The 27241-nt window shown below is 37.7% G+C and overlaps 1 protein-coding gene across 2 annotated transcripts; it reads right to left on the bottom strand.

The window, feature by feature from the left end:
- Window positions 1–281: 281 nt before the first annotated feature.
- prlhr2a (prolactin releasing hormone receptor 2a) lies at window positions 282–13908 on the bottom strand. 2 transcript variants are annotated; one of them, XM_052564027.1, is made up of 3 exons: window positions 13858–13908; window positions 5123–5633; window positions 282–1927 (listed from the first exon to the last, which is right to left on the bottom strand). In XM_052564027.1, the coding sequence occupies exons 2-3, from the start codon at window positions 5590–5592 to the stop codon at window positions 1285–1287; spliced, it is 1113 nt and encodes a 370-aa protein (XP_052419987.1). In that variant the 5' UTR covers window positions 5593–5633; window positions 13858–13908; the 3' UTR covers window positions 282–1284. The 2 variants fall into 2 exon arrangements, with proteins under 2 accessions (XP_052419987.1, XP_052419988.1); XM_052564028.1 differs by lacking the exon at window positions 13858–13908 and adding an exon at window positions 5994–6077.
- Window positions 13909–27241: the final 13333 nt, after the last annotated feature.

Below are 27241 nucleotides of genomic sequence, written 5' to 3'. Positions count from 1 at the left end.
CCCTCATGTCTTTCCAAACCGTAAGACCTTTCTGATATTTCTGATAATTTCCAAAAGCCCTCTTACCCATAGACAGCAGGAACCCTACAATGTTTTCATTTTTGGGTGAAGTATCCCTTTAAGTCCTACTTATGTTGGTCGAAAACACTCTTAATCTCGCTATTTGCATTTAATATCAATTTTAATATATTACATTTACATATGATTGTAAATTACATGCACTTGTTTTCAAAACATGACATTCTGTGCTTCACTTCATTTACAGCACTATTAGCACAAACAGTAATATCTGGAGGTTTGTACAGATCATTAAACCAATGTTTGAGCAATAATCCTTGGTTTGGTCTTGGAAAACATAATGTTACAGAGATATTCACACTGTACGCATTTACCTGAACAACAAGAAGTTGAAATGGTTTTGTTTACCAAGTAATATATCTTTGTGTATAAAACATCCGCCAGTCCAGACACTGTTTATTAATGCAACATTATGAAACGTTACATGAATTTATACAAAATTGTACAGCTATAATCACACGAATGAGACTTTCTGTCACATGACACATTTTGGCACTTTCAGAACAGAGAATATACTGGATTTTTGGTTCAATAATGAACAAATTCAACTACAAAACAACATCCAGAGTCATATTATTGGCTGTAAAATAAAAATAATGTTTTGCCTGTGCAGACAAAACATTTTTTTGTATATAATGACATTATAGGCCTGAAAAGTTTAGAAAATATTTAATTAGTAAAGGTTTTGATATCTCATACAGTATTTCTAGGCCATGTGCTCTTTTTGAATATTTTCTCTGTTTGATGTTAATATATATTCAGTGACATCTTGTATAAACACATGCAATTAAAAAAAAAATTAATCCTAAAGTCTGAAAGGCATTAAAATAAGCTGCAATTCACTTTTAAAGCTAAAGCATTTGCTTTCTGAAAGCTAGGTATCTGTATGTTTCTGTTGCAGTATTTTAGCGACCGTTTCTCTGTAATGTGACCAACATGCATTTTCCTTCCTAGAAAATCCATATCCAAATCACAGACAGCATGGTGAAATCTTGTGGCTAAATCCAACAGCTTTCTCACATGGCTTGTACATCCAAGAAATACCATCTGTGTCCATCTAAAACGAGATGCATGTGGGAGAACCTTACAGATGGTAGAGTTCCAGCCAGGACCAATGTGAACACTTTCTCTTTTCCAAAAGTATGTGACCCAAGTGTTCTTCTAGCCTCAGTAGTCTTTGAACTAACTAGATGCCCTCTTTTTCTGTCAGAGAACCACACTAGCAGTGGCGCAGTTGTGTGCAGGAATCCCGATGGCAATCCGTCGATGGCAGGTGAACATCTTGCGCAATTCCGCCCTGAAACGATCGTGCAGCCATGCATATAAAAACGGGTTACAACAAGAGGAACTCATTCCACACAAATGACACAATAGCTGGATCAGCAGGAAGTAGCGCTTGTCGATCAGGTCTATATCAATATCCCGGAGAACATTGAAGACACTTATCGGCAGCCAGCAGATCCCAAAAGCAGCGACGACTAAAGACACCAGACGAAACGTCTTGCGTTTCCGAGCCCGCTGGGCTTCCGCTTGGCTCTGGGTGCGATGACCTGGCACCACACAATTGCGAAGCTTCACTGAAATACACAAGTAGGAGATGCAAAGTGCGGACAGAGGAAGAACATAGGTGATGAAGAGTGTGCTGTAAGCATAGGCTAGACGCTCTTTCTCCTGCCCCATCCAGAACTCCTCGCAGATGGTGAAACCTTCCTCCTTGAACTCCACATGGTACGTGTGGGCCACAGCCGGAGCCACCAGACCACACGACAGAATCCAGATCCCTGACAGAAGATATGTGCAGGCCAGAACTGAGATGCGCTTCTTCAGCGGATGAACCGTAGCATAGTATCTAGAAGTTAAAATGACAGCTTTAGGCAACAAGTTACAGTAGTGATCACACACCTGTATCAAGTAAATGTTGAGACAATTATAATCTTTGGGTGGAGTATCCCTTTAAAATGCGTTTTGACTGAAAACTTGTCAAGGTGATACGTACATACAGTATTAATGAAGAACAAATCTTAAAATGAGGAACTGCTTGAAAAGAAAACATTAATTGTAATAAATATAGTTCCGCTAAAATGTCATTGATTACAAGTCTTAGAATTTAGTCTCGATTTCATAAGGAATCGATCCTTCAGTTCTGAGGGAATCAAGCACTGAAAAGAGCCATTTAGTTCGGTAGCGGCGCTAACATGCTATTTGATCTTTCCCAAATGCTAATGAGTAACAAAGAGATCTGTTTACAAAGCGCAACTGAATGTCAAAAAGTAAAAGGTCTTCTTGATCTTATAAAAGTTAAATTTGAGTCTTTTAAAAACATGTTGATCACGTCAAGCCTAGCACATGTTTACAAAACTGTAACGAAGGCCATGGAAACCAAAATCACATTCTGTGTGAACAAGCCCATACAGTTTTAAGCCAGTTTAGTTTAAAGGATTTGATTGGTCAAGGTTTATGTACTGTCTTGCTTAAAATTATTCTCTATCGGACTGATTTATTATTAGAATTGACACTATCATTTGAAATTGGTCATCTTTTTAAGCACAAAATGTACAAACCTAAAGATGGTATAGAAAACATAGTTTCATATTAAACTATTTATAGGAAAGTGCTTCAAGCTAGGATTTTAAAAGAAGCTCTTGTATGTCATTGACCTTGGAGATGCCAGATGACTAGTGGCCCCAATTTGAGTTTGAGAACTATGTGTTAAGATATAAAGACAACGTTAAGCTGAAGCAAATGCAAAATGTTGCATGCTGATTTTGTTGAGATATAATCAGTGGGCTATAAGAAATTGGATCAAAACAAGACCTGTAAATGAACTCTTTTCATTCGCTTTAAGGTGAGAGAAACCTTTGGGATCTTTTGATGCAAAAGCTTGCTCATCAATTGATGCACATTTCCTTGCCTCCGATCCAGCCTAGATGAATGGGTCTGCATCCAAACACCTACGATAATATCAAAAGCTTTTAAAGACAGTATTCATGTAGGCTCCATCACGTGTAAAAGCACAGGAGATGAACCACAAGATGATGTACAGGAGATGTCGGCCTTTACTGTAAGGTAAATGGATTCTTAATGCACCTATTATAAACCAGCAATTTTTCATTTTCTTTGACTATAGCTCAGCACCATCATCCATCACTGACTCACATGCCTACGCAAGGAGGGAAGTGTGAAGGTTAAAGGCTGTACGAAGCCACAAAGTTAAACAGAGAAGATCCACTTTGAATTTCTTTTCAGATTTGGGGATTAGAAGTCCTGGTTTATTTTTGATGTCCTTGGTATTTTACATATGGCAGTATGTTGACATTACTTTAGCCTTCCAGCTTTCTGTAGAATGTATCATTATACAATTGTGTAACATAATAGCATTGCTTTTTTGTGTAACATAAGAACTTACAGGCTCGTCTGGCCCCCAGAAAAAGAGCCGTTTATATTACTCTTGATTATGATTTCACTTTGTTATCTATTTTAAAGGTGGCATATCATGGGAATGTACATTTTTCCGTGTTTAAGTGCCATAATCGGTTCCCCAGTGCACGTACTAACCCAGAAAATGTGAAAAGAATGAACCAGTTATTTTGTTTTTGGTACGCCTTTCTCTGCAAGCTTATGAAAAGCAAGCTGCTCAGATTTCACTCCCCCGTGATGTAGAAAAGGGAATTTATTATAATATTACCTCCCCTTAATCTGCAAGTTTCCACCCATGGCGACACCATGTTTTAGCAGGTAATGGCGAAAAATTGAGCAATACATGCTAACAGTTACCGTTCTGTTTTATGCTGCACAGATGAGCACAGAAAACTATTTAGAGTCCCAGTCTCAGAGGACACAACAGAGCAGTGGATTTATAAATTTATTTACTGTATAAATCTACACAGATCTAATATAAACATGCAATTTCTTTCCCAGTGGTTTACCTTCACAGACATGACAGACCATTTTTGTAACTCAGGTGTGTTTTTTAACATAAACTGTTTGACAGTTTGAGTGGAATAAGAGATGAAAAAGAACTCAGTTTAGTACTGTGTGACAGCTGCTTTCTGTGCGTGCGCTCAGAAAACCCTATATATAGGGTATATATCAAAAGTGTAAACTGATATGGCTTTAAAATGCATGATTTCAACACAATAAGCATGGTAATTCAAATCAAATAGATGTTTTTAGCAGAGTATCTGAGGAAGGAGCTGTTAAGGACAGCTAAAACATAAAGGCATGGTGAAAAGTTTGAAATCTGTTCAAACAAAAATCTGTTAAAGAAATGTTCAAGCTAAATACTATACAGCAGTGGCAAGTTTGAAGGAAGTCGAATTGCTAGTAGATCAGAACAAATTTTTCATTTTAAACATTTAAAGAAATAATGATTCCAGTCATCATATTATCACCTATGCGAAGTGAATGACACGAGGCAGTAACTTCTATATCCCACATAGATTTTTGTTGCGCTACACTGTACATGTAAGGATATGTTTACAAAAACCTGTTACACAGACAAATTTAAACACTATATACTCATACTAACACTATATGTACACTATATACACTATACGTACACTAAAAACACTATACTTAGGCTATATGTACACTATATACACTATACTTACACTATATGTGACACTATAGATCACTATATACTTAAACATACATATACTCTACTATTCAAAATTTGGGGTTAATAAGATTGTTTTTGTTTTTTTTCAAAGAAATGAATACCTTTATTCAGCAAGGATGCATTAACTTTTTTTATATAAAAAAAGGTGACCTTGCAAATGTTACAAAATATATTTTTATTTCAAATAAATGCTTTTAAAATATTTGAGAATAAAAAAGTTATTTATTTAAATTGTAATAATGTTTCACATCACATTTTTGTAAAGAAATGAATATAAGAGACTTTTTGAAACTACGTGATGAATCCACTGAATCAATCTGTTACGTAACCATGCTTCACAAAAGCCCCAAAATGCTAATAAAACTCTGATGCAATGATGAATTGGTCACACTGTCAAGAGACACAACGCTCGCATGCATCACTCACCTGTCCACCCCAATAGCTGTCAGTGTGAAAACCGACACGTACACAGTCACAGGCTGAATGAGGAACACCAGGTAGCACATGAATCTTCCAAAAACCCACCCGCGAGGGTTAAAAGCATATGCCAGGGTAAAGGGCACGCAGGTAGCACACATCAGCATGTCAGAAAACGCCAAGTTACCGATGAAGAAGTTGGTCACGTTGTGCATTTTTTTGGTGTGGCAGATGACGTAAAGCAGCAGATAGTTCCCGAAAACTCCAACCAGGACCACGAGAGCGTAGCACGGGATGATGAGGGGTTTAAAGGACTGAAGGAGCTCCACACCAACAAACTGGGGATTATGTTTAGTCGTGTTCGTCGACTGCAGGACGACTTCATAGATTTGGCCCCTGCTGGAATTCTCCATGGTGAAGTTTTCCAGGCAAGATGAGGGCACTTGAGTGCTGAGCCATTCGCCACTACTGCCATCCATGCTCACGGCTGGTATACTGCTCGTAGAGACCTAAACAGTAGCTGTTTTGGCATAATAACAAGGAAAGAGATACACTTTGGTTAGCTTTCTTCATAACTCAACTCATTAGCTGAATTTTAAACCATGAACAGATGTTTGAAGAAGAAGCGAGCCAGTTGAGTGCGTCCTGTGGAGGCGTGTGCTACCAAACATGCAGTTGGCAATATATAGGTGCTAGGTTGTCTTGAAAGTTCAGCTGGCTCATATAATGAAGTGACTTTTTCAAACTCTAATGAGCACAGCTACAATTTCCTTCAAAGATCCTGTTCTCTATACCGAACCACTTTCTGCACAGCAGTACTTCTGAACATTAGTGATGCAGGAGTCACATCGAAAAGCTCTTCATTACAGCCTTGACTTACTTTAGATGGCTGGTTTCCGTAGCAGGTTATTCATAAAAGAATCAGCAGGACTTGAGATCTGCATGTTCCTTTCTGTGTATGCTCTGTCAATTCAAACAGCAGTAAACAGAAACTTGTAAGGACACTAATGAAAGCCAGCATGATTTGAGTCAAAGATGCGTCTCGGCTGCAGTCAGACATGACCGTTGCTGTTGAGCCTCATTCACTCACGTCCTCTAATTAAGTAAGAAAAGTGTTCATAGATTTAGAATAAATGCTCTTTGGTCTTTACTCTAAAAAAACTACAGTGATTGTGTTTTCTGTTTTTGGTCTCTTTACCAATCAGTCAGGTGTTGCAAAAGCAGTAGCAACTGCTTAATTTATTTTGTCATCATCCTTATTATCAATCGGAGTTTTTCTTTTTTTTTTTTTTTTGACATTTAAAAATACTTATTGTCAGGTATCAGTTGTGGTCCTTGATTTTTACATGCATCAGATAAATGAAGCACCAATTTCTCTTCACAGATTGTTTTTAAATTGTTTTTATGGACAACGCGGTTCTAAAGATGGCCATAAGTTCAGTTCAGTTGACTTTATATAAACAGAAGGATGAGCTGAATGCCAGAGACAACTTATTTAATTAGCTCAAATCTTCCTTAAGCACATTCAAAGACCAGACTGAATAAACATCCCCAGGGTGTCGACTAGGTTAGATGAATGATAAATTAACAAGCCCTCACTGGATGAGAAATTAAATATTTACAATGCATTTTCAATATCTGAATTTAATTAAATGTGATCATCACAGTAACTTGAAGTGACAGTTTAAGTTTTCTAAAGACAGTTTTAATATGCTAGTTTTACACTCTTTCTTCTTATCTTGCGACTTGTTTGACAGTGTTGAAAAACGTTACCATGGAGGTTTTCTTTTTTTAAACCACTGTAGCAAAACTGGAGATTGCTTTGAAAGGCTTATTTTCAGTAATTAATTTAATGTTTTGTAAAGCACAAGGTCCACCATTTTGCATCATTACTTATAACTGTCCACATAGGTCTCTGCATGGCATTTTTGTTCTTTTTGCAAAAATAAATAAAACCTTTGCTTTATGCCTTGATTGTTTTTCTGAGAAGACTAAAAATAAATGAATTTAATTGTGAGATATGCATTATGAGAGACAGAGTTAACAAAAAATATAATTGTGAAAAATGTAACTATATCATCCAGCTCTTTATTGTAACTTGTTGCTTTATGCAACACTTCGAATAAAGTCCAAGAAGTCCTTTCTAATAAATAAGGAGAAACCACCAACAAAGATTCAATACTGGCCTTGAGCTAAGAGAAACTAAGGGTTTAAATACACAGGGAATGTAATAGGGGAGGGGGGTGGGAACTAATTAATCAAAAACTATGGAAAGTAACCTGAAAGAACATGGTGGAGCTGGAGCATCGGAGGACAAAAGCAGAGCTAGGAGGAAGGAGGAGCCAGACAGAGCCCGAAGGATAGAGGGACAAGGCAAAGCTGGAGGAATGGAATTCCCTGGCAGAGCCAGTGGGATGAGGGAGCCCAGTGGAGCTGATCGGTTGAAGGGCATAGGTGGAGTCTGGGGTTCAGAAGCAGGAGGCAGAGGATCCTCAAGCCTAGATGGAGCAGGTGACTGGAAGGCCTGAAGCAGACTGAGGATGAGCCAAGAGACTATAGGTATGTTGAACTTGAAACAGCACTGTGCAGACCAATCGGCGAGAATAGTGCTTGCAGGACATGCAGTGAATCTGGCCAACCATGAAATAGCAGTGTTGTCATTAGAGCTCCTGCAAGCACTCTGGAGAAACTGTGCCGGCTGAGTCAGCCAGGTGCTCTCCGGGGGTGTTATCGAGGTACTTTGATGCCACACATGACAGTGACGTGGCGTCAGTACCATCTCAAGACGGACAAAATTTATAACTGGCATGCACTGCTTCAAGTCAGATGCTGATTGGTCTGCGCACCGACTGCTGCCTCTCAAAACAATGCATTCTGGTTGGAAAATTTGTCAGACTTTGATTGTTGCTGCAGCAAAACAAGACCACCAGCCTAGATCAGCCACTGCAGTTGCTCAAACTCAGCTGCGAAAGCCTTGATGATGACACACCTTATTCTCATTGGTCAGATTCTGTGATGACAAGGACTGCATGTGTTGCATGCTTATTCTAACATTTCGGTTCCAATAATGCTCACAAATCTGTGTTTTTATAACAGTAAACTTTTTGTTTACTGTAGTCGCGCTGTTATATTGAGTCAACAATGATAAAAGCCAATTTACCCCCACTTTATTGGGATTTATAGTATACTGTATGTATTTGTTGAACTTTATTCTTGTACAGATGGCGCTGTATTAAGCAGTATATAAAAAGTGTTTCTGTTGCTCACGAAAACATGTCTGAAATATCTGTGTATTTGACAAATATTGCATTTAATTCACTTTATCTGTTATAGAGTATGGAAACAACACGCGAGTGTCACTACCGGGAGCAAAGAGTGTCTAACTAAACGCTTCCACTTTCACTTCCACACTCAATTCCGGTGGCTGGCTAGTGAAGTTCATCTTTAACAAGTTTACTGACTGGAGCCATCAGAGATGAGGAATAGACAGATTCCTGAAGAGGAGGTGGGAGAGGGAGGCTGGGTGGGGGTTCGGGGCTGGTGAAACCAATGGAGAAGAGAAACAGGGGATCAAACTCTTCGAGAATATTATAAAAAAGGCTCATAAACCAGCAAAAGCTCACTCGCAGTAACCGGAATGTGGGTGGGTCTACATTCCTTGCTCTTGTATTCTACTATAACTCCCTCTGGCACATGAAGTGTTGCTGGCTCACACACCTGGTCAGATGTGTTGTGAGGCTCTGGGGCGATGATAAGTTCAGGAACTTCCTTTTTGTGCTGGCTCGTGACTCGAGGAAGGCTCTGGCTCGCCGTCCGTCAGGGGCTCTAGCAGGGAAGGGCGAGCCACAGCTCACCAATACTCACTCCACATACTGTAGGCAGTGAAGCTCCCTTAATGACTGTACTGCTTAGCCTAGTCCTTGGCAAGTCTGACAGTGAAAAGTATACAGGCAGCTGTCTGGGTAATGTGTAAGGTATGCAAGATTTAAAAAATCCCTTGTGTTGTCCTTGATGAATCAATTCCCCTGCTTGAGCAAAAAGAGTTGCACACTGGGAAAGTCCATAAAAACAGTGTGAAGAAAAACAATTCTGCAAATAATTTAGCTGTATTTGGTCCAGTATTCTGTAATTGTGTTACTGTATAATAAAGCACACGAGGAAGGAATCGAGTCCAAGAGGAGAAACCACCCAATACAATTCAAACAACAAACAATACTAAGCCATGAGCCGAGGGAAACTGAGGGCTTAAATACATGGGGAACACAATCAGGGAGAAAAAGAACAGGTGTGGGAACTAACTCATCAAAAAGTATGCAAACTAGGAAATTCAGGCAGGTGAACAGGAACAGCCAGAAAACATCTCAATTATGTATTTGTTTATTACAGTTATGCAGCTTTTCCCTATACAAGTTAATTGATGGACTGGAGTCACATGGATTATTTTGAGGTTTTTAATCGACTGTTTGGACCAATCCAGAGGATCAATCTGTTTTGATGAAGAAATAATTGTCTAGACATACTGGATATACCCGATCATTTTTGGGCAAACTATTCCTTTGAGCTATTTTAGACCTAATATCATGATGTGTGTTGAATGTTGGAAAAACTCTCGTTGTGGACTCTCTTTTTTTTGTTTTCTATGTACATGCTTGCTTTTGAATTGCACCCAAACTAAACAGCTTTTTATATTTATGTAATAAGTAAACACGCATTATGAGGTATGTGTTATTGTCAGCCTCCAGAATACTGTGAGTTTCTTTAAACCGGGTGATAGAGTCCCCTTCCTCTGGGTGCTTTAATTATGCTCAGCCGGTAAAAACACAGACTAATGGAACTATTGAGGTGCTTTTTAGTGCTTACGTTAGAGCGAGAGCCCAGGTGAACAGAACTGAATCAGTGTCCCTGCGGTTAGCCGTAGAATGCTGTCAAAAAGATTTTTATGTATAAAATAACTCAAAACAAGCCAAAAATAGCTGAAACAACCTAAATAAAACTAGGACTGGGCCATATACCTAAAGTTTTATATCGAAATATTTTCCAAATTTTGATTATATATAATCGATATGTATCTTTATATTTTTCATTTACTCTAAACGCATAAAAAAAAAAAACAAAAAAAAAAAACATGATTTTATAAAAACACCTATTAGTTCAAAGCACATTTTCAAAATGTTTAGTGCAAAAACAAAGTTCAAAATTTCGACCACATGCAACTTCTACTGACCACTTGCTTCTTTTAATTAAAATTTGCACATACAAATGTAACTGTATGGATAAAAATAGTGTAAAATGGTTAACAGACATTTCTTTACAGCAATATAATTCACATACTCGATTTTACACAGTGCAGCCTTAGCTAAGAACGTAGGTCTGTCAATGGTTTCTGGTTTAAGAGATGCTCTGTGGCATGACCATATGCTCCCACCGGCACTAAAACGCTTTCAGATCGGGAACTAGTTGATGGAACACATAAGCACTTCTTTGCTAGTTAACAGGAGTGAAATTGCCTATTGGTGCTGTCTCTGATATTCACTATCAATATTTTATATTTTTACTCAATTTTATATTGATTATGCAATTATTTCAATGGTATCTCTAAAATTCAATATATTACCTTTCCCTAAATATAACTGCAATTAAAAAGAGAATGAAACAAAACACACACACACAAAATTTATTAGGAAACTTGTTCCTAATTTTGCTGATAGTAACTGTCAAAATCACAATAAACTGTGACCAATCACTGCAGCTAGAAGCTGTTCACATCAAGGTTGTTAGATGCTCTTTGAAGAGAGAGCACTTTAAAACAAGAAATCTGAGGCCCTATTAAATATCTTTATTAAAATAGGGCTATAACATAAAAAAAAATCACAACGAGAACATTTCATCAAGGTGTGATGCCTTCATTTTGCACTAGCATGTAACAGTGTTATAGCAATATTTTAATAACATTTATATATCTTAGGTAATTAGTATTTTGCACACACACACACACACACACACACACACACACACACACACACACACACACACACACACACACACACACACACACACATTTTAAGTTTAAGTTTTTTTTCTATCTTTTGCTGGAATGTGTCTGTAGGAAATATCAGTTTACATTTACAAACATTTCTTTTGCCATTATTTGAAATAATCCATTGGGATTTTTGAATGCACAAGGAGTCTCCACACAGAGATCTGATCTCACCATCATCCAGTCTGTCTGGAATAACATGAAGGAACAGAACAAACTGAGACAGACTCAATCCTGATGAACTGTGGCAATGTCTCCAAGACGCTTTAATTAAGACACAGCTATAGCCTAAAGCTAAAAAAATCTGAGTTTGAGCCTCAGTACAATATGTCATTTCTACACAAAATCTATTGAATATAACTGCCCAAAATCCACAGACTACTTCATACTTTAGCCAACTAGTGTTGACTACTGTTGAGTCCAGACTGGAAAGAAAGGTACTTAACAAGAAGGCCATTTTGCATGATTTCATACAATGTGAATAAAATGAAAACATACAAGTTTGAGGGGAAAAAATAACCCTGAAGTTCCAACCATAAATATAACTTGCCACTGGGATGCATGAAAATTAAGTGAATTATTGGGTAGCTTGTATGAATTTATGTGATCTCATGCATACAAATTAGCCACCAAATTGTGTAAAATAGTTATGAAATGCCATGAGATTGTTATGGAAAATCTGCATAAGTCACAGTGTATTCCAGTCTTAAAGGTGTCATGAACTGATAAACTAAAATTCTCTTGATCTTTTGACATATAAGAGGTCATTAAAAACATCCTGTAGGTTTCAGGGGAATATATATGTCAAACATACACAACTGTTAGCCAATCATAGCAGTGGGCGTTTACTTCAGAGCCTACAATCCGACACAGAGCGTTCTGATGAGGGGGTTCAAAACATGACAAAACGTCTTGATAACATTATAAGTGGACCTCAGAGAACAGTACAAAATAAAAAAACAAAGGCAGTTTACAACTCCTTTAAAATGCTTACAAAGAAGCCCAGGAAGAAAGCGCTGTAGATCTGAAGTGTATATTGGGTGAATCCATTCCTACACATCAGTACATTAACTGGATTTCTCAGAGAATGTATTACTTGTTTCATATCAAGCACTGTGATGCTGCTATACACTGAAGTCAAATGTAAAAGACAACCTACCGTCAAAAATGAGCAAGTGATATGGTTTGAAATGACATAAGCGTGTGAATTTTGTGTGAACTCTTCTTGTAACCTCTATAACATAGTTCTGACAGAGCTGTTAAAACTTTCTGTGAAAACACTTTTCTTCCTAAAGTGACACCTTTCCTATAGCCTCACACATCTGCTGCACAACAGCTGCAGGAAGTGAGATGTGTGGCCATGATCAAATATATTACAGCATGCATTATTCATGCAACAGTTCTCTTTCTCAGAATAACTTTTGTTTTACCTTTAAATCCAAATTAAAATGATGAATCAATCTAGCGTCAGAAAATACCCTTTGTCAAGCTGAACACATTCAGATCTATTTCAACAGCACCTACAGTATTTGCCGTGAATCAGTCTTAAGGCTTTGCCTAAGAAGGGGGGAGATTAAAAACAAGAATTATTTTGTTAACCAATATGAAGTTGATTAAATGGCGTTACAATATTTTGACTTTACTCAACAAAGTGACATGTTTGGCATGCATATATTAATCAGATGAACAAAAATCTTTGCAATGCCATTTCCCATCAAAACAGAATGCATAAGACATGTTTTCCCCCAAATGTCTATGTGCAGTAATGCCTTAACTCAGCCTGCTTATCTCCTATGGAAGGTGAGTAGAAACAGCAAAGATTAATCTCTAGAAGTCACTTAATTCAGCTGTCGATTTTTTTGCCATTGTGTTTAATCATTTCAATTTCTTTACAAGCCACCTGCTCTCAAATACTCTCATTAAAACATATTGTCAATCCAGGTCGGAAATCTACAATCCTTGCCCTGCCAGGTGTAAAGCTTTTCATTTGATTCATGTTCACAGGCGAACTATAGCTCTCTGACACACACTCTTTCTCTCTCATAAACACACTTAATAATGATTTTTTATCTTCTTCAGCAAATTTAAAGTCGTAACTTACAATATAGGCCTAATAGACACTTTATTAATGAAACTTTGATAATTAATAACTACATAGTCATGTGGATTTTATTGGAATGTTGGAGTAGCCAATTTAATAATATGCACGCGGGGTGTCAAAAAAAAAAAAAAAAAAAAAAAAAAAAAAATTCAGATTCGGATTTCCACAAAAACACAAAGTCAAAACACAAATGCTGATTCAATGTATGAATCAATGTAGCAATCAAAGTGTGTGAGCCATATACTTTTATCAGTCGATGGGGAACTGAATCCATTCAGTTGCAGGCTTGAACTAGTTAATCCAAAAATTAATTTGTATTAAAATCTTGTAATTACTTATCTCTAAGTGATGAGATTGCAGTACTCCACTTCTGAATAAAATGGGCTACATTCGTATAATATAATATTCACATACTAAAGTATTGTATTGCAAATATTAACTAAACGTCTAATTACAATATTACTCATGTTTTGTTTTTGTGGATGCGTCTTAATTTTTGTCTAATCCACTACTTTAAACTGACTATAAACAGTCACAGAATCTTGAGAAATACATGAGAGAACTGAATTATTCTGAGCAATAAGACTATAAAATGAGATGACTCACCTTTCAAACAGGGATGAGGTTAGTAGACTCCTCGTGGATGCGCAGTTTCTCAATCTGAGGACTCGCGCGCGTTCGTTTATAATGAGATGCGCTACCGGACCTGAGTGAGAGCACCAGACTAGTGTTTCCCGCTGGAGAGGCGGGGTCAAGTGTGTGTGTGTGTGTGTGGGAGAGAGAGAGAGAGAGATAGAGAGTGAGAGAGAGAGAGAGAGAGAGATAGAGAGAGCTTTTGGGTAGAGTTAATGTCACAAGGGTGCCAGAGAATGTTTAATGTGTGCACTATCAGTGAGCCAGGAATGTTTCAGTATAGTCCATTTTGTATATGCTTATGAATCATCATCATGTAGTGTTTTCATATATATTCGTGTTTATTTTTCATATATTCATATATATTCATGTATAAATCTAAACTCTGTCTTAACTCTCTCATATTTTCCCTACAAGAAATAGTTGAAATTAATTCTTGGAAATGAATTACAGCAGTTCATGACCTCAGCTGTCAATATCCAAAGAGGACAAAAATACAGGTGCTTCTCAATAAATTAGAATGTCGTGGAAAAGTTCATTTATTTCAGTAATTATTAATTTCAGTAATTAGTATTTCAACTCAAATAGTGAGACTCGTGTTTTAATTAAATTAACAGATTGCACACAGATTGAAGTAGGTTAAGTCTTTGGTTCTTTTAATTGTGATTATTTTGGCTCACATTTAACAAAAAGCCACCAATACACTATCTCAACAAAATAGAATACATCATCATAAAAAAAAAAAAAGAAAACTTTCAGTGAATTTTTGGCCTTCTGTAAAGTATGTTCATTTACTGTACATGTACTTAATACTTGGTAGGGGCACCTTTTGCTTTAATTACTGCCTCAGTTTGGTGTCGCATGGAGTTGATCAGTTTGTGGCACGGCTGAGGTGGTGTGGAAGCCCAGGTTTCTTTGACAGTGGCCTTCAGCTCATCTGCATTTGTTAGTCTCTTTTTTCTCATTTGTTTCTCATTTTCCTCTTGACAAAACTGGGGTTCAGGTCTGGTGAGTTTTTTGGCCATCAAGCACACCAACACCATGGTCTTTTAACCAACTTTTGGTGCTTTTAGCAGAGTGGGCAAGTGCCAAATCATGGTAAATCATTCTTGGTAAACGGGTGCAGTGACTTTGGTTTTCCACACTTTTCCCTTCCACTCAACTTTCTGTTAACATGCTTGGATACAGCACTCTGTGAACAGCCAACTTCTTTGGCAAATAATATTGCAGTGAAGGGTGTCATTGATTGTCTTCTGGACAACTGTCAGATCAGCAGTCTTCCCCATGATTGCGTAGCCTAGTGACCCAGACTGGGAGACCATTTTGAAGGCTCAGGCAACCTTTTTATGTGTTTTTAGTTGATTAGCAGATTGGCATGTCATCATATTCTAATTTGTTGAGGTGGGTTTTTGTTAAATGTGAGCCACAAATCATCACAATTATAAGAACCAAAGACTTAAAGGGTTAGTTCACCGAAAAATTAATATTATGTCGTTAATAACTCACCCTCATGTTCCAAACGTTCCAAAACCCGTAAGACATCCGTTCATCTTCGGAAAACACAGTTTAATATATTTTAGATTTAATCTGAGAGCTTTCTGTCCCTCCATTAAAAAATGTATGTCCTGTATAATGTCCATGTCCAGAAAGGTAATAAAAACATCATCAAGTAGTCCATGTGACATCAGAAGGTCAGTTAAAATTTATTGAAGCATCGAAAAGTACATTTTGGTCCAAAAATAACAAAAACTATGACTTTATTCAGCATTATCCTCTCTTCCGTGTCTGTTGTGAGTGCGTTCACAACACTGCAGTTTAGTGATATCCGGTTCGCGAATGAATGATTCGATTTAACCAGTTCTTCTTGAACCAGTTAACCAAATCGAACTGAATCGCTTGAAATGGTTCGCGTCTCCAATAAGCATTAATCCACAAATTACTGAAGCTAATAAGATGAACGAAGGTCTTACGGGTTTGGAACGACATGAGGGTGAGTCATTAATGACATAATTTTAACTTTTCGGTGAACTAACTCTCTAAACTACTTCAGCCTGTGTGCACTGAATTTATTTAAAGGGGGGTTGAAATGCTATTTCATGCATACTGAGTTTTTATACTGTTAAAGAGTTGGATTCCCATGCTAAACATGGACAAAGTTTCAAAAATTAAGTTGTACGTTTGAAGGAGTATTTTTGTTCCAAAGATACCTCTTCTGGTTTGTCACAAGTTTCGGAAAGTTTTTTTCGAGTATGGGTCTGTGTGACGTTAGATGGAGCGGAATTTCCTTATATGGGTCCTAAGGTCACTTCTCCCATATAGCAGAGCAGAGGAGGAGAGACATTCACTGATCAGAGCGAGAGACCGAAATGCCACAAAAGAAGTATGTTTTTGGTTGCCAGGGCAAGACAACCCTGCACAAAAAAAAAACAGCATTAAGGGACCAGTGGATGGAGTTTAATTTTAAAGAGCATCAACGGAGTTGTGCAAGTGTTTTTGTTTGTTCCCTGCATTTCGAAGATGCTTGTTTTACAAACAAGGCCCAGTTTGACGACGGATTTGCATATAGTTTATTTCTTAAGGATAATGCAGTCCCAACGAAAAAGGGTCACGATCGTGTGTTGGAACCGCAGGCGGTGAGTAAAACTGCTTCAAATATCTCTGTGTTGTTAACTTAGCTATCAGCGCGTAAGCACATCAAGTAAACAACATGCGATGTTGTCATCAAACTGCACTTTCCACATGTACAGCTTAAAAAAAAAAAACACATATAGTGGAACTTAGTCATTTTCCAAAACCGCTAAGCAAATATATACAGTTTCAATACATACCACATAGAGACGTCGTTGCTGATGCTGCTCTTGTTAAATTTCAGCCTCTGGATAAAAATACGCTGAATCTGACTGTTAGCCATGGTTTGTTTTGGATGATGTTTTTTTCCTCACGGTAATGTCACAGCTTCCAAACGCTCTCAACGCAAAAGCCTACTCGCGCTCGTGATTCTTTAGCTCCGCCCACACTTCATGCCTCCAGACGCTTGTGTTTTTCCGGGAAAAATTGGTACAGACTATCTTTCTCTTATAAATATAATAAAACTAAAGACTTTTTGGAGTTATGAAGGATGCAGTACTACTCTATAGGTACTCAAGATTAACAGGATATTGAGTGAAAACAAGCATTTCACCCCCCTTTTATACACGAGTTTCACAATTTGAGTTGAATTACTGAAATAAATTAACTTTTTCACGACATTCTAATTCATTGAGATGCACCTGTACAAACACCATAAAAATATGGTCAAGTCTCCTGAAATAGTATTATGCTTTATGTGAAGGACAGACACATGTAGGCTACTGTAATTTATTTTTTTACATTTTGTTTTTGATGTCCGTATCCAGATTCCAGAAGGCTGATCTTGTTGTAATGTAATATGGTCATGTCAATTTGAGTCTGCTTAATATAATTTTAATTTAAGGGCCTTTTGACCCATTTTGATTATACAGTTCTGCATATTCTAAAATTACAGGCTCCTTTTCGTTTGTCAGTCAGTCAGAATACTGACTGGTTAATGATTTCAATATAATGCGTTATTATACTGTACCGTATGTTGGGTGGTATATTTAACATCAATGTTATTTAAGCAGTATAAAAGCTGTGCTGTAAAGCTCAAGCAGTGTTGCTATGAACAGTTACCAGTCCATCTAAAGATTTGATGTTCTGTGCTTCTGGTCTCCTGTAGTCAAGGTTAAGTATGTTTATCTGATGGTTTATTGGATGCAAACACACGCAGTGCTCTACTCTTTGACCACATCTCTCCCAAGCTGAGTTGCAGTTGAGAGACTCAGATGTGAGCTGAACTCGATGCTCAAAGAATAATTTAGATGAATACGATATATTTTCTTTGATCTTTGCACTTGATCTTTTGTATCGTTCGTTTACTGCAATATTTGACTCTGGCAATTCTATTGTCCTCTTTGAGTTACCAGTTAACAAGGACAAAATTTAATCAGTAAGACCAGGAAGGGAAAAGAGTGGAAAAAAAAAAATTTATTTAGCTCAAAATGACATATCTCTACAGATTATTGTAGTGCAGACTGGTGTTGAGGGATCAAGGTTTGGCTGAAGTATTCATTCTTAAGATATTATGAACATTTTTGGAGTTTGTGGTCAGTTTTGAAGGCCTTGGGATTGGAACGTAAAGCAGCTTTCACTTTGTGATTAAATACTGATGCGCTGTAGACTTTCACCTGATGAATGTGGGAGGCAATCCAGTCAATCACAGCATACGAAAATCCTCTGCTGACAGAATTATTTTGACACCATAAACACACAGTCTGCTAACTTGGAAGGACTTGGTTGCTTGCCATGCAAGATAAAAATGACTATTGATTAGAACAATTACTCTCAAAGTGATTTACACAAAGGATGGATGGACAAAGACCTTGTTATGGAGGATGGTAACTGTGGTGACAAGATTATTGTGGTTTGTAAAACTGCCCTTGCATGAGAGATCAGTGGTAGTTCAACTTGCACTGGTGTTCAGTTGTATGGTTTATGTAACAGAAAAAAACAGAACAAATATACTTTATCTAATCGCTATAATCACTGCATGCATTTGTGAATGACTTTCTGTGCATTTGTGGATTGCTGCACACATTTGTGGATTTTGAAACATTTCTAGCATCAAGACGTGCTGACATGTCCACAAACAGATAGACTGTCTGTGTGTTTAGTTCCCGTTAGATAACTGCTCGTATACATAATTTAAACAGCTCGACTGAAAAACTCTGTTGACTGTTGTATGCTGGAAATTTAACCTAGGCTATATACAAACTCAAATGTTTATCATGAGGTTGAGTCCAGTTATTAGTCACTTATTGATTCTTTTCTTTCCATCTTGAATAACATGACACTTTCTTAACATGTCTGTATCCAGTATAGTGCTCTTCCCATAGCCAGGATTTAAAGAGCTGCTTCTCTGGCATTTTCAAAAGCAAGCAAAATAATTCTGTAGCTTGGTTTGACACAAAGTCTAATGGTATAAAGAAACCAATTTTAAACATCTTCTACTGTTCAAATTTTAATGGCCCTTATATTTCCTATTTGAGCCAATACAGATGAGCAAAGCTATTTCATGACAAGACTGCCCTGAATGTAAAGCAAAACATGATGGCTATTAGCGATAATGTGCTATGATTGGTCAACTAAATGTGGCTGTTATCTGATTGGCTTGAGTAGACGATGGGTGGAGTCTACCTATTTGTGGATTTGTCAGCACCTCTTTGCTAGATACAGTATGTTTCAAAATCCACAAATGCGTGCAGTGATCCACAAATGCACAGAAATCCATACAATCAAATGTTTGTATGATATAAAGATATTTGTAAATGTTTTTTATTAGTAAATTCCATTTTATATATTTGTGAATTTAGTTAATGTTTTAGAAAATTGCTTTGTCAGTATGTATATTTTTTTGGAAATCTCTTTTCATTTATTTGTGGATCATAAACTTTTTATTTTTTTTTATTTTTTATTTTTTTTAATTATTATGCAAGAAAGCGATTTCCATATCTTTAGAGGTGTTTTTGTATTATTCAACGCAAATGAATTTGCCATAAAAAAAAGTTCTCTTTTTTTTTTATATTAATGCTAAATAATTCTAAAATAACATTGGCATACACTATCAGACAGTCTAAATATATTTTTTATTCAGGCTATGAATGGATTTACAATGTGCAGACACCCAGAAACACAAATGCATGGACATAAAATGCCCACACATTCAAAGAAAATATTTAATAAATTTGTCTCTTGGGCAACATGTACAAATAACATTTTAATCGTGACTGTACTGTTATTAATTATAATTCTGGAAAAACAGAATACACAATGTTACAACTCATAAAGAAATAAATGATTCTGCAAAACGGGGAATTAATTATTCCACATAAACACATAGATATAGAAAAAATGCAGATATGTTCTGATGTGTGAGTGCTGAGACAGCTGTGGATAAATATTCATGGCCCTTCCACTAAATCCTGACTCAACAAACAGTCAGAGCTCACAGTTTGATGCCCTGCGTTTGTGTTCAGGCACTTCAGCAGTGGGAATTCACAGAATTTCTCAGCGTAAGGTTGAGTTACAAGATCAGCTTATGCAAGTCAGGCAATGTCAGATTTTTACTCTCTAGATAGATAGACGGATGGATGAAGGGACAGACGGATGGGCAGATAGATATATAGATATATAGATAGATAGATAGATAGATAGATAGATAGATAGATAGATAGATAGATAGATAGGGAGGAGTGCAAGGCATCTATTAAGGCATTCATGTTAATCTCTGTCAAATTATTATGCAAAATGTTATACTGTTATTCCTCTTTGAAATTACTAGTTAAATTGATTTCACATATACAGTATTTATAGTTTTATTTGATTAAAATACAGTAATACTACAACAAAAAAGAGGATAAAAAATGAAGGTAGCAGAGATATAGATTTGAGGAACATTTATGAGAAACAATAATCAGGAAACATGGACAGCAAGACATTGGAAGGCTAAACATTCAATCACCAGCAAAGTCAAAGAGTGTGTGTGCTGCTTTTAAATCCCTTCTAATGTGAGACATCTGTGAACTGATGATGAGATCTGATGAAAGACAGGTGATTGCAACTGATGATACGTCCAGGCAGAGGATTATGGGAAATTGAGTGAGTGGTAAAGGGTACAGGATGGGTTGCCCTCTAGATGGGTTCATGGGAACTCTAGCAAGAGATATTGACAATTTGTATTTATTTATTTATTTTTATTATTACACGATTCTTTAATAGTTCAGAAAAAAGGTCTTTATTGTCACTTTTGATCAATTTAATTCATCCTTACTAAAATAAAAAATTCTAATATAAGTAAAAAAAAAATTAAATGGTAGTATTTGAATGGCATTACAATATAATTATTTTATGAGTCAAGGCTTTTAACGCATTTCAAAATGATTTCTTCCACTTTGCTTCCAGCGATTATTTTATCTTTGGGGAATTACACGGTACATTTGAAGGGCCATTAATATGCAAGAAATAGAGTCTGTGTGTAATTATGGGTAAACTTAAATTGGTCATACACGAAAGTGTTTCACTAACAAAAAGCAGTATTTTCTATCCCTGTTACTGGAGTCACAATCAACAGAACACATTTTGGATTCATACAAAAGTTTTACTATCTGAAAAAAAAAAAATCCATGTTGCTCTTTTCCATACTACGAAAGTGTATAGTGACTAAGCTATCAAGTAAGATTTGAAAATCAAGATGAATATTCAGTCAATAATGACATGACTTCAGAAGATATGGAATATAGCAGATAAGTCATATAAACTACTACCCATCCAATTTAATTGAAAAAGTGCACCATGAACATTGATCAAATCTTTAAAATCATTTGTTTTTCAGTACTGTAAGAACATCATACTGCCTAGGAACGACATGATGGTGACTACCCCCACGTCTATAGGGATAGTAAAACAAGACTACACAGAGAATAATAAAACTGGGTTATGGTGATAGAGAAAAGGAAGGAAACATTAAAACCTAATTGAACAACAAAACAAAAATAAAAATTATTTCCCTAACTAAAAACAAAGCCCAAACTATCCAGCCAAAATAAATAGGCAAGACACCCCTACTCTCCACATTCTTAGAACATAATGTTTAAAACAAACAAACATGATCAACAGGTTTTACACTTCAGTTGAGTTTAACAAATTTGATCAGATCATCGGCTGGAAGAGGGATCCAGGAGCTATCAAACCGAACACGGCTGAACCAACAATGAGCTCCTCGCTGAATGCCAGTGGCGTCCTTATGAAGATCACGCCTCATCTGACCACCAATGTCATTCATACACCGCCTACTTGGAAAACCTATCAGAGACCAGAAAGAACGAGGAGGAGGAGAAAGAACTCAACACAACACAGCAGATACCAAGGACACCGATTATAACAGTGAGTATATGATGAAAGTTTTTTTTTTTTTTTTTATAAAATACCTTTTTAGTAGAAGAAATAGCAGACAGGAAAGACAGCACAACCCCATTATCAAAGCTCCTGTGTTCAAATGCCATCAGTCTGACCTTCTAATTACAACTGACAATGATAAATGGCATTAAAATATCTAACCTTTGTGTTATCTGAACACCCCTCTCTACTTGGAAGCACAGATGCACATTAAAACATACTCCATTTGGAAACAGTAATTCGCAAAGCTTCAGACACACTGAGTCATATTGCTTATGTGGGTGTCGCAGGATCGAGTTCAGCCTGCAACATTCAAAATTCCAGTTGTTTTCACTACATGCTGTGTCTTTTGAATAAAGTAAAGAAAACAATGTCAACTTCAGCACATCAAATGCCTCGAGCCAACTTTCTCAACTCTTTTTGTGAACTCAGCTTGTTTTCCCCTTAGGTCTGTCTCTCATGCAGAAAATACCCTCCAATCCCATCATTGACAAAAGCTACCTGTAGTTCTCACTAGACAAAGCAGGCAACCGCTGTGCTTTTTCTATCTGGACACCAGTAACCTCTGCCTCCTTCTCAGCGTTCACTGTCCAGATAGATGGCTTCTGAGATTTCCGGTAATGAATGCCTCTGGTACAGAGGTCAGATATATATATATATATATATACCGTATACATCCCAAAATCTTTTGAGAGGAACAGTGTGACACAAATGAAGTTCATGAGCACATGTGAAGGTTAGCAAAAGGTGTTGTTTTTAATTAATATCTTGAATGTCCCATGGGAGAGTTTTTTAATTATTTTAAATTATTTTTTAAATAAATTTCTGTATAAATGAATATATTTCAGTCTTGACTTCAGAAAGGCTATTTTCATATTTCTACTGTCATTTGCTAGAATATAGGGAGGAAACAAAATGGTTGTGTCAGTTGATGAAGAGAGAGAGAAAGAATACAAACAAATAAAAACTAACCCCAAAGGGCAGCGACAGGAAGGGTTAATGGTAGACATAGGAGGTAATTGGTATTGACTCATCAAAATTTTCGGATAAAAAAATATTATGCATGTTTTATGTCTCTTTCCATGTGAAATGTCCAGTGAGTGGTGTGGCGGAGCTGAAAACTCCAATATCAAAAATTGTAATTATTAATATTGTCTCCGGCCATTTTCGTTTACCAAATGAGGAAAAAGGAAATGAGGTAATCTAATAAAAGGAGGAATTAAACTGAAGGAGGAGAGGAGTAGGTGTCGGAAGAAACGTGGAGTGTTGTTGTTAGTGCGCTGTGGAGATGAGAACCGGAAAGCCTCAACGGAAGCCGAACGCCATCTAAAAATATACCCAACAAACGAATTTGTGGTAATATAGTTAAACGCTATTAGGAAGTACCCAATAAATGAACTGCTGGCTGGTAGTTGGACGGGAAAAATTAAGGGAGAAGGAAGGTGTCTACACTTACCTGTGTGGCGGTGACGTAATCCTCGGAGGGAGAGCGCTGTGCCTTTGCTGGAGTGGATGCTAGAGAGTGGACCGCTCTCCATGACGATGTCTTCAGCGCAGAGCGTTTAAAAAGTCCCGATCGAGCTGTTAACGACCGTCTGGATCCTGGCTGTTTTCGTTTACCACCAACACAAGTTCACCAATTACTGAAGGCGGCTTGTTGGATACGTGGCTGGTCTTATCCCAAAACGCTCACACCATTCATCTCTGCACTTTCCACACCCACATTTAACCCAGTTCCTCTCAAACTGCAGTGAGTAAAATATAAATATATATATGATGTTATCTTTATTTTATTTGTATTCTCTTTACTGAACCTCGACTCATAATTTAAAGGTTTATTTTATTTTTCTGTTCTTGTCACTGATAATTGAAAGTGGTGTTTTTCTGTTCTTGTGAGAAATACAGTTGTCTAAATGGAATCCTATGACGTTTGTGCTTTATTTCTTGGAATGTGAGTTTATATATGTAACTGGTGGTATTTATGCTATCTGGGATATTTGTTTTCTTAAACATTTGACAGGGTTACTCCTGTCTGGCGCCCGAATTTAAGTTTAACCTAAAGAGAAAATCATTGGTTTGAGTTTCTTAAATTATTATCGGGTCACCACCGTTACAGAGTGGCGCCCGAACAGGGACATGAAACATAAAACTTGAAACATGAAATTTGTAGTCTGAAAACTTGAATACATTACTGTATCTTTTGAACTGTTTTGTTTTGGGTTTCTTTTTCTCTTGTGATTATCAACATTTTTGCTCGTAGAACTGTTTTGTTGTTAGAGTGGACATTTCACACTTTATGATAGTTTTTTTTTTTTTGTGAATTGAACTTCGATATAACCAGCAGACTATTGAAAACGTTTGGGCCAAAGTGTGTGTGTGTTTAAAAAAAAAAAAAAAAAAAAAAAAATCTGTTAAGTACTCTGTAGTTGTTATTTTTGTGCACATTTGACCAAAATATTTTGACACCGGTTGTATAGTATTTTCTTTTCTGAATTTTGCAAGTGTACCCACCCTGTAGTTTGTTTTGGTTCCTTATGTTGCCCAAAGAAACTGAAACGGGCTGAATAGTGTTCTCATTTTTTATTTTTTACATTTCACAATTGACCATTGCATTCCCACACTCACACATACATTCCAATCATGGCCCATACCCCTCAGTCACCATCCACTTTTGTGGCAATTGATCCTCCAGATATTGCAACCCCCAACTGGCCCCTGATGCAACCAACTCTGCAGCAACCCAGACAACCGCCTCCTGTTCCCACTTTCTGCTCCACTCCTACACAGTTAAACCCTCTTACTCCAAGAACCCATGTACGATTTTCCCCTCCACCACCACCAGGAGAAGGGGCTCCTCGTCCACCGACTAGTGACATGCAGTTGTGCACTTCCCCGGAACTTACACCTCCTTCAGAAACACAGCACGACTTGCCTGGATTTCTCCCGACCCCTGGCAGAGGAATGTATCAATTATCGGAGCAAGTACAAGGGAACTGGGATATCCTTTTTAACTGCCTCAAACAGCAGGACACAGTTTTGAAAGTACTCACCCAGGAACTTGCAACTACCACTTCACAGCATGATGCCAAGATTGAAACCTTGACTGCTAAGATTAAAACCAACCACCAGCAAATTCAGGCCTCAATCACTGATAAAAAACGACATGATGAAGAGGACACTGATCAGCTGACAAAAGCCATGAAGGTGATGGTGACAGGAGAACTGCAGAAAAGTGAGCACACCGTTATCTCTGAAGTCCGGTTTATGGTGGAACAATTGCAACTAGAGGTGCAGAAAGACATCCAGGAAATGCAGCACAGTACTCAAAAGGATCGTGGCCAACTCTTCCAGGAAATCAGTCAATGTAGCTTCCAATTGAATACCTTAAGCGACTCCTTGAAAGAGCTGAAATCAGAAATAAGCAGTTACTTCAAATTTCCTGGGAAAACAGTGACTGACTTTCCCTCAAGGACACGAAAATCACCTCATCATTCCACTGCTGCAGAAGTTGAAACGTCAACACCCCACACATTCGTGTCCGCACATCCACCTCCTTTGCACCCAATAACTGTGGTCAAGAGTGATCATTTGAAACTAACCTTCCCCACCTTTGGCAGATCTTCAGATGATAGTGACCCTCTGTTATATTTAACTAGATGTCATGACTTTCTGGCATTACACCCCTTAGAGGATACAGACATCCTGGCAACTTTTCGCACTGTCCTTTATGGAACAGCACGGGACTGGTGGGAGGTGGCCAGATCCTCTGTTCGGACCTGGAATGAGTTTGAATCCGCATTTCTTGCAGCGTTTCTTTCAGAGGATTATGAAGACGAGCTAGCTGAGCGTGTCCGCACCCGAATTCAAGGGGAAAAGGAGTCCATTAGAGATTTCGCTTTCACTTACAGAGCTCTATGCAAGCGCTGGAAACCTTCCCTGACAGAGTATGAGTTAGTCAAATTGATAATAAAAAACATCAAACCATACCTTGCCAGTCAACTTCGCAGCAGAGTAAGTACAGTGGATGAACTGGTAAAACTTGGGAATCAATTAGAAAAAGACTATGTTCATCAGCTACATTATGAAGGGCGGACAATGACTTCACTTATACCACAAAAACCTACCTCTAACCGCCAAGGTGAAAGACCCACTGTCCAATGCTGGAGATGTAAAGGTCAGCATCCGCCTGGAAACTGTCCACAATACTCCACTTTACCTCACACATCGCCTCAAAGTCCTTTTCAACCTGCAGGAAACAAGCGAAATTTCCTAGCACAAAAAACAGGAGGCGCACCATCAAATAACGCCCTGTCTGTTACACCTCCATCCCAACCATCTGTTGTAACTGCATCTTTTACTTCTAAACATGAGTCTATACCTCAACAGTTGGTCGTCCCGATTGCCATTGGCAGATGGACAGGAAAGGCTATAGTTGACACCGGGGCAAGCTATACTCTTTTACACGAAAGTTTATGGACGGAGCTTGGGTTCTCTGATTCTCTCCGGACTTGGGCTCTTGGTCCACTCTACTTGGCAAATGGTGAGACCGCTATACCGGTAGGATGGACAAACATCGAAATAACTCTCCATAACCAAGTTTTTTTTTACCGGTAGCCATCCTGTCTACCAAAGCTCTAGCATACTCTGTGGTTTTAGGATTGGATTTTATATTTACCAGTGGTCTCCAGATTAATGTTGCTGATGGGAACTATTCTTTCAAGTCACTTCCTAACCAGAATTATCCTTTTCAGCCTGGACAAGCTAGTACTCCCATTAGATGTATCCAGCATCTGAAAAAGAAAGCACAACATATAAATTCAGAGCAAACTCTCACATTGTTCAGTTCTGTTCCTCCACAGCAAATGTCACAGGTGGTGTCTCAATCCCCAGATAATCTGGATGAGAAAACTTTATTGAAAACCCTGGTAGACTCTGCACACTTACCACCCGAGGAAAAGAGCCACCTGCTCCACCTCTTGGAGAACAATCCACAAGTTTGTACCCTCCAGCTCGGAAGAACAACAGTCCTCCAACATTGTCTTTATACTGTCCATCCTGTAACCATCAAACAGCGTCCATACAGATTAACACCAGAGAAACAAGATATGGTAAAAGAACAAGTTAAAGACATGTTGAAGAATGGTATCATCGAACCATCACACTCTGCTTGGGCCTCCCCTATTGTCCTGGTCCCAAAGAAGGATGGTAGCCAGAGATTCTGTGTGGACTATAGGAGGGTCAATGCTATCACTGAGCGAGATGCCTATCCTCTGCCTAATATCACAGAGATCTTGGAATCCCTCTCCGGTGCAGGTATTTTCTCCAGCATTGATCTCAACAGTGGGTA

The sequence above is a fragment of the Carassius gibelio genome, chromosome B8, assembly GCF_023724105.1.
Source record: "Carassius gibelio isolate Cgi1373 ecotype wild population from Czech Republic chromosome B8, carGib1.2-hapl.c, whole genome shotgun sequence".
NCBI lineage: Eukaryota > Metazoa > Chordata > Actinopteri > Cypriniformes > Cyprinidae > Carassius > Carassius gibelio.
The sequence above is the reverse complement of the archived record's forward strand: the minus strand, read 5'-3'. Positions and strand labels throughout refer to the sequence as shown.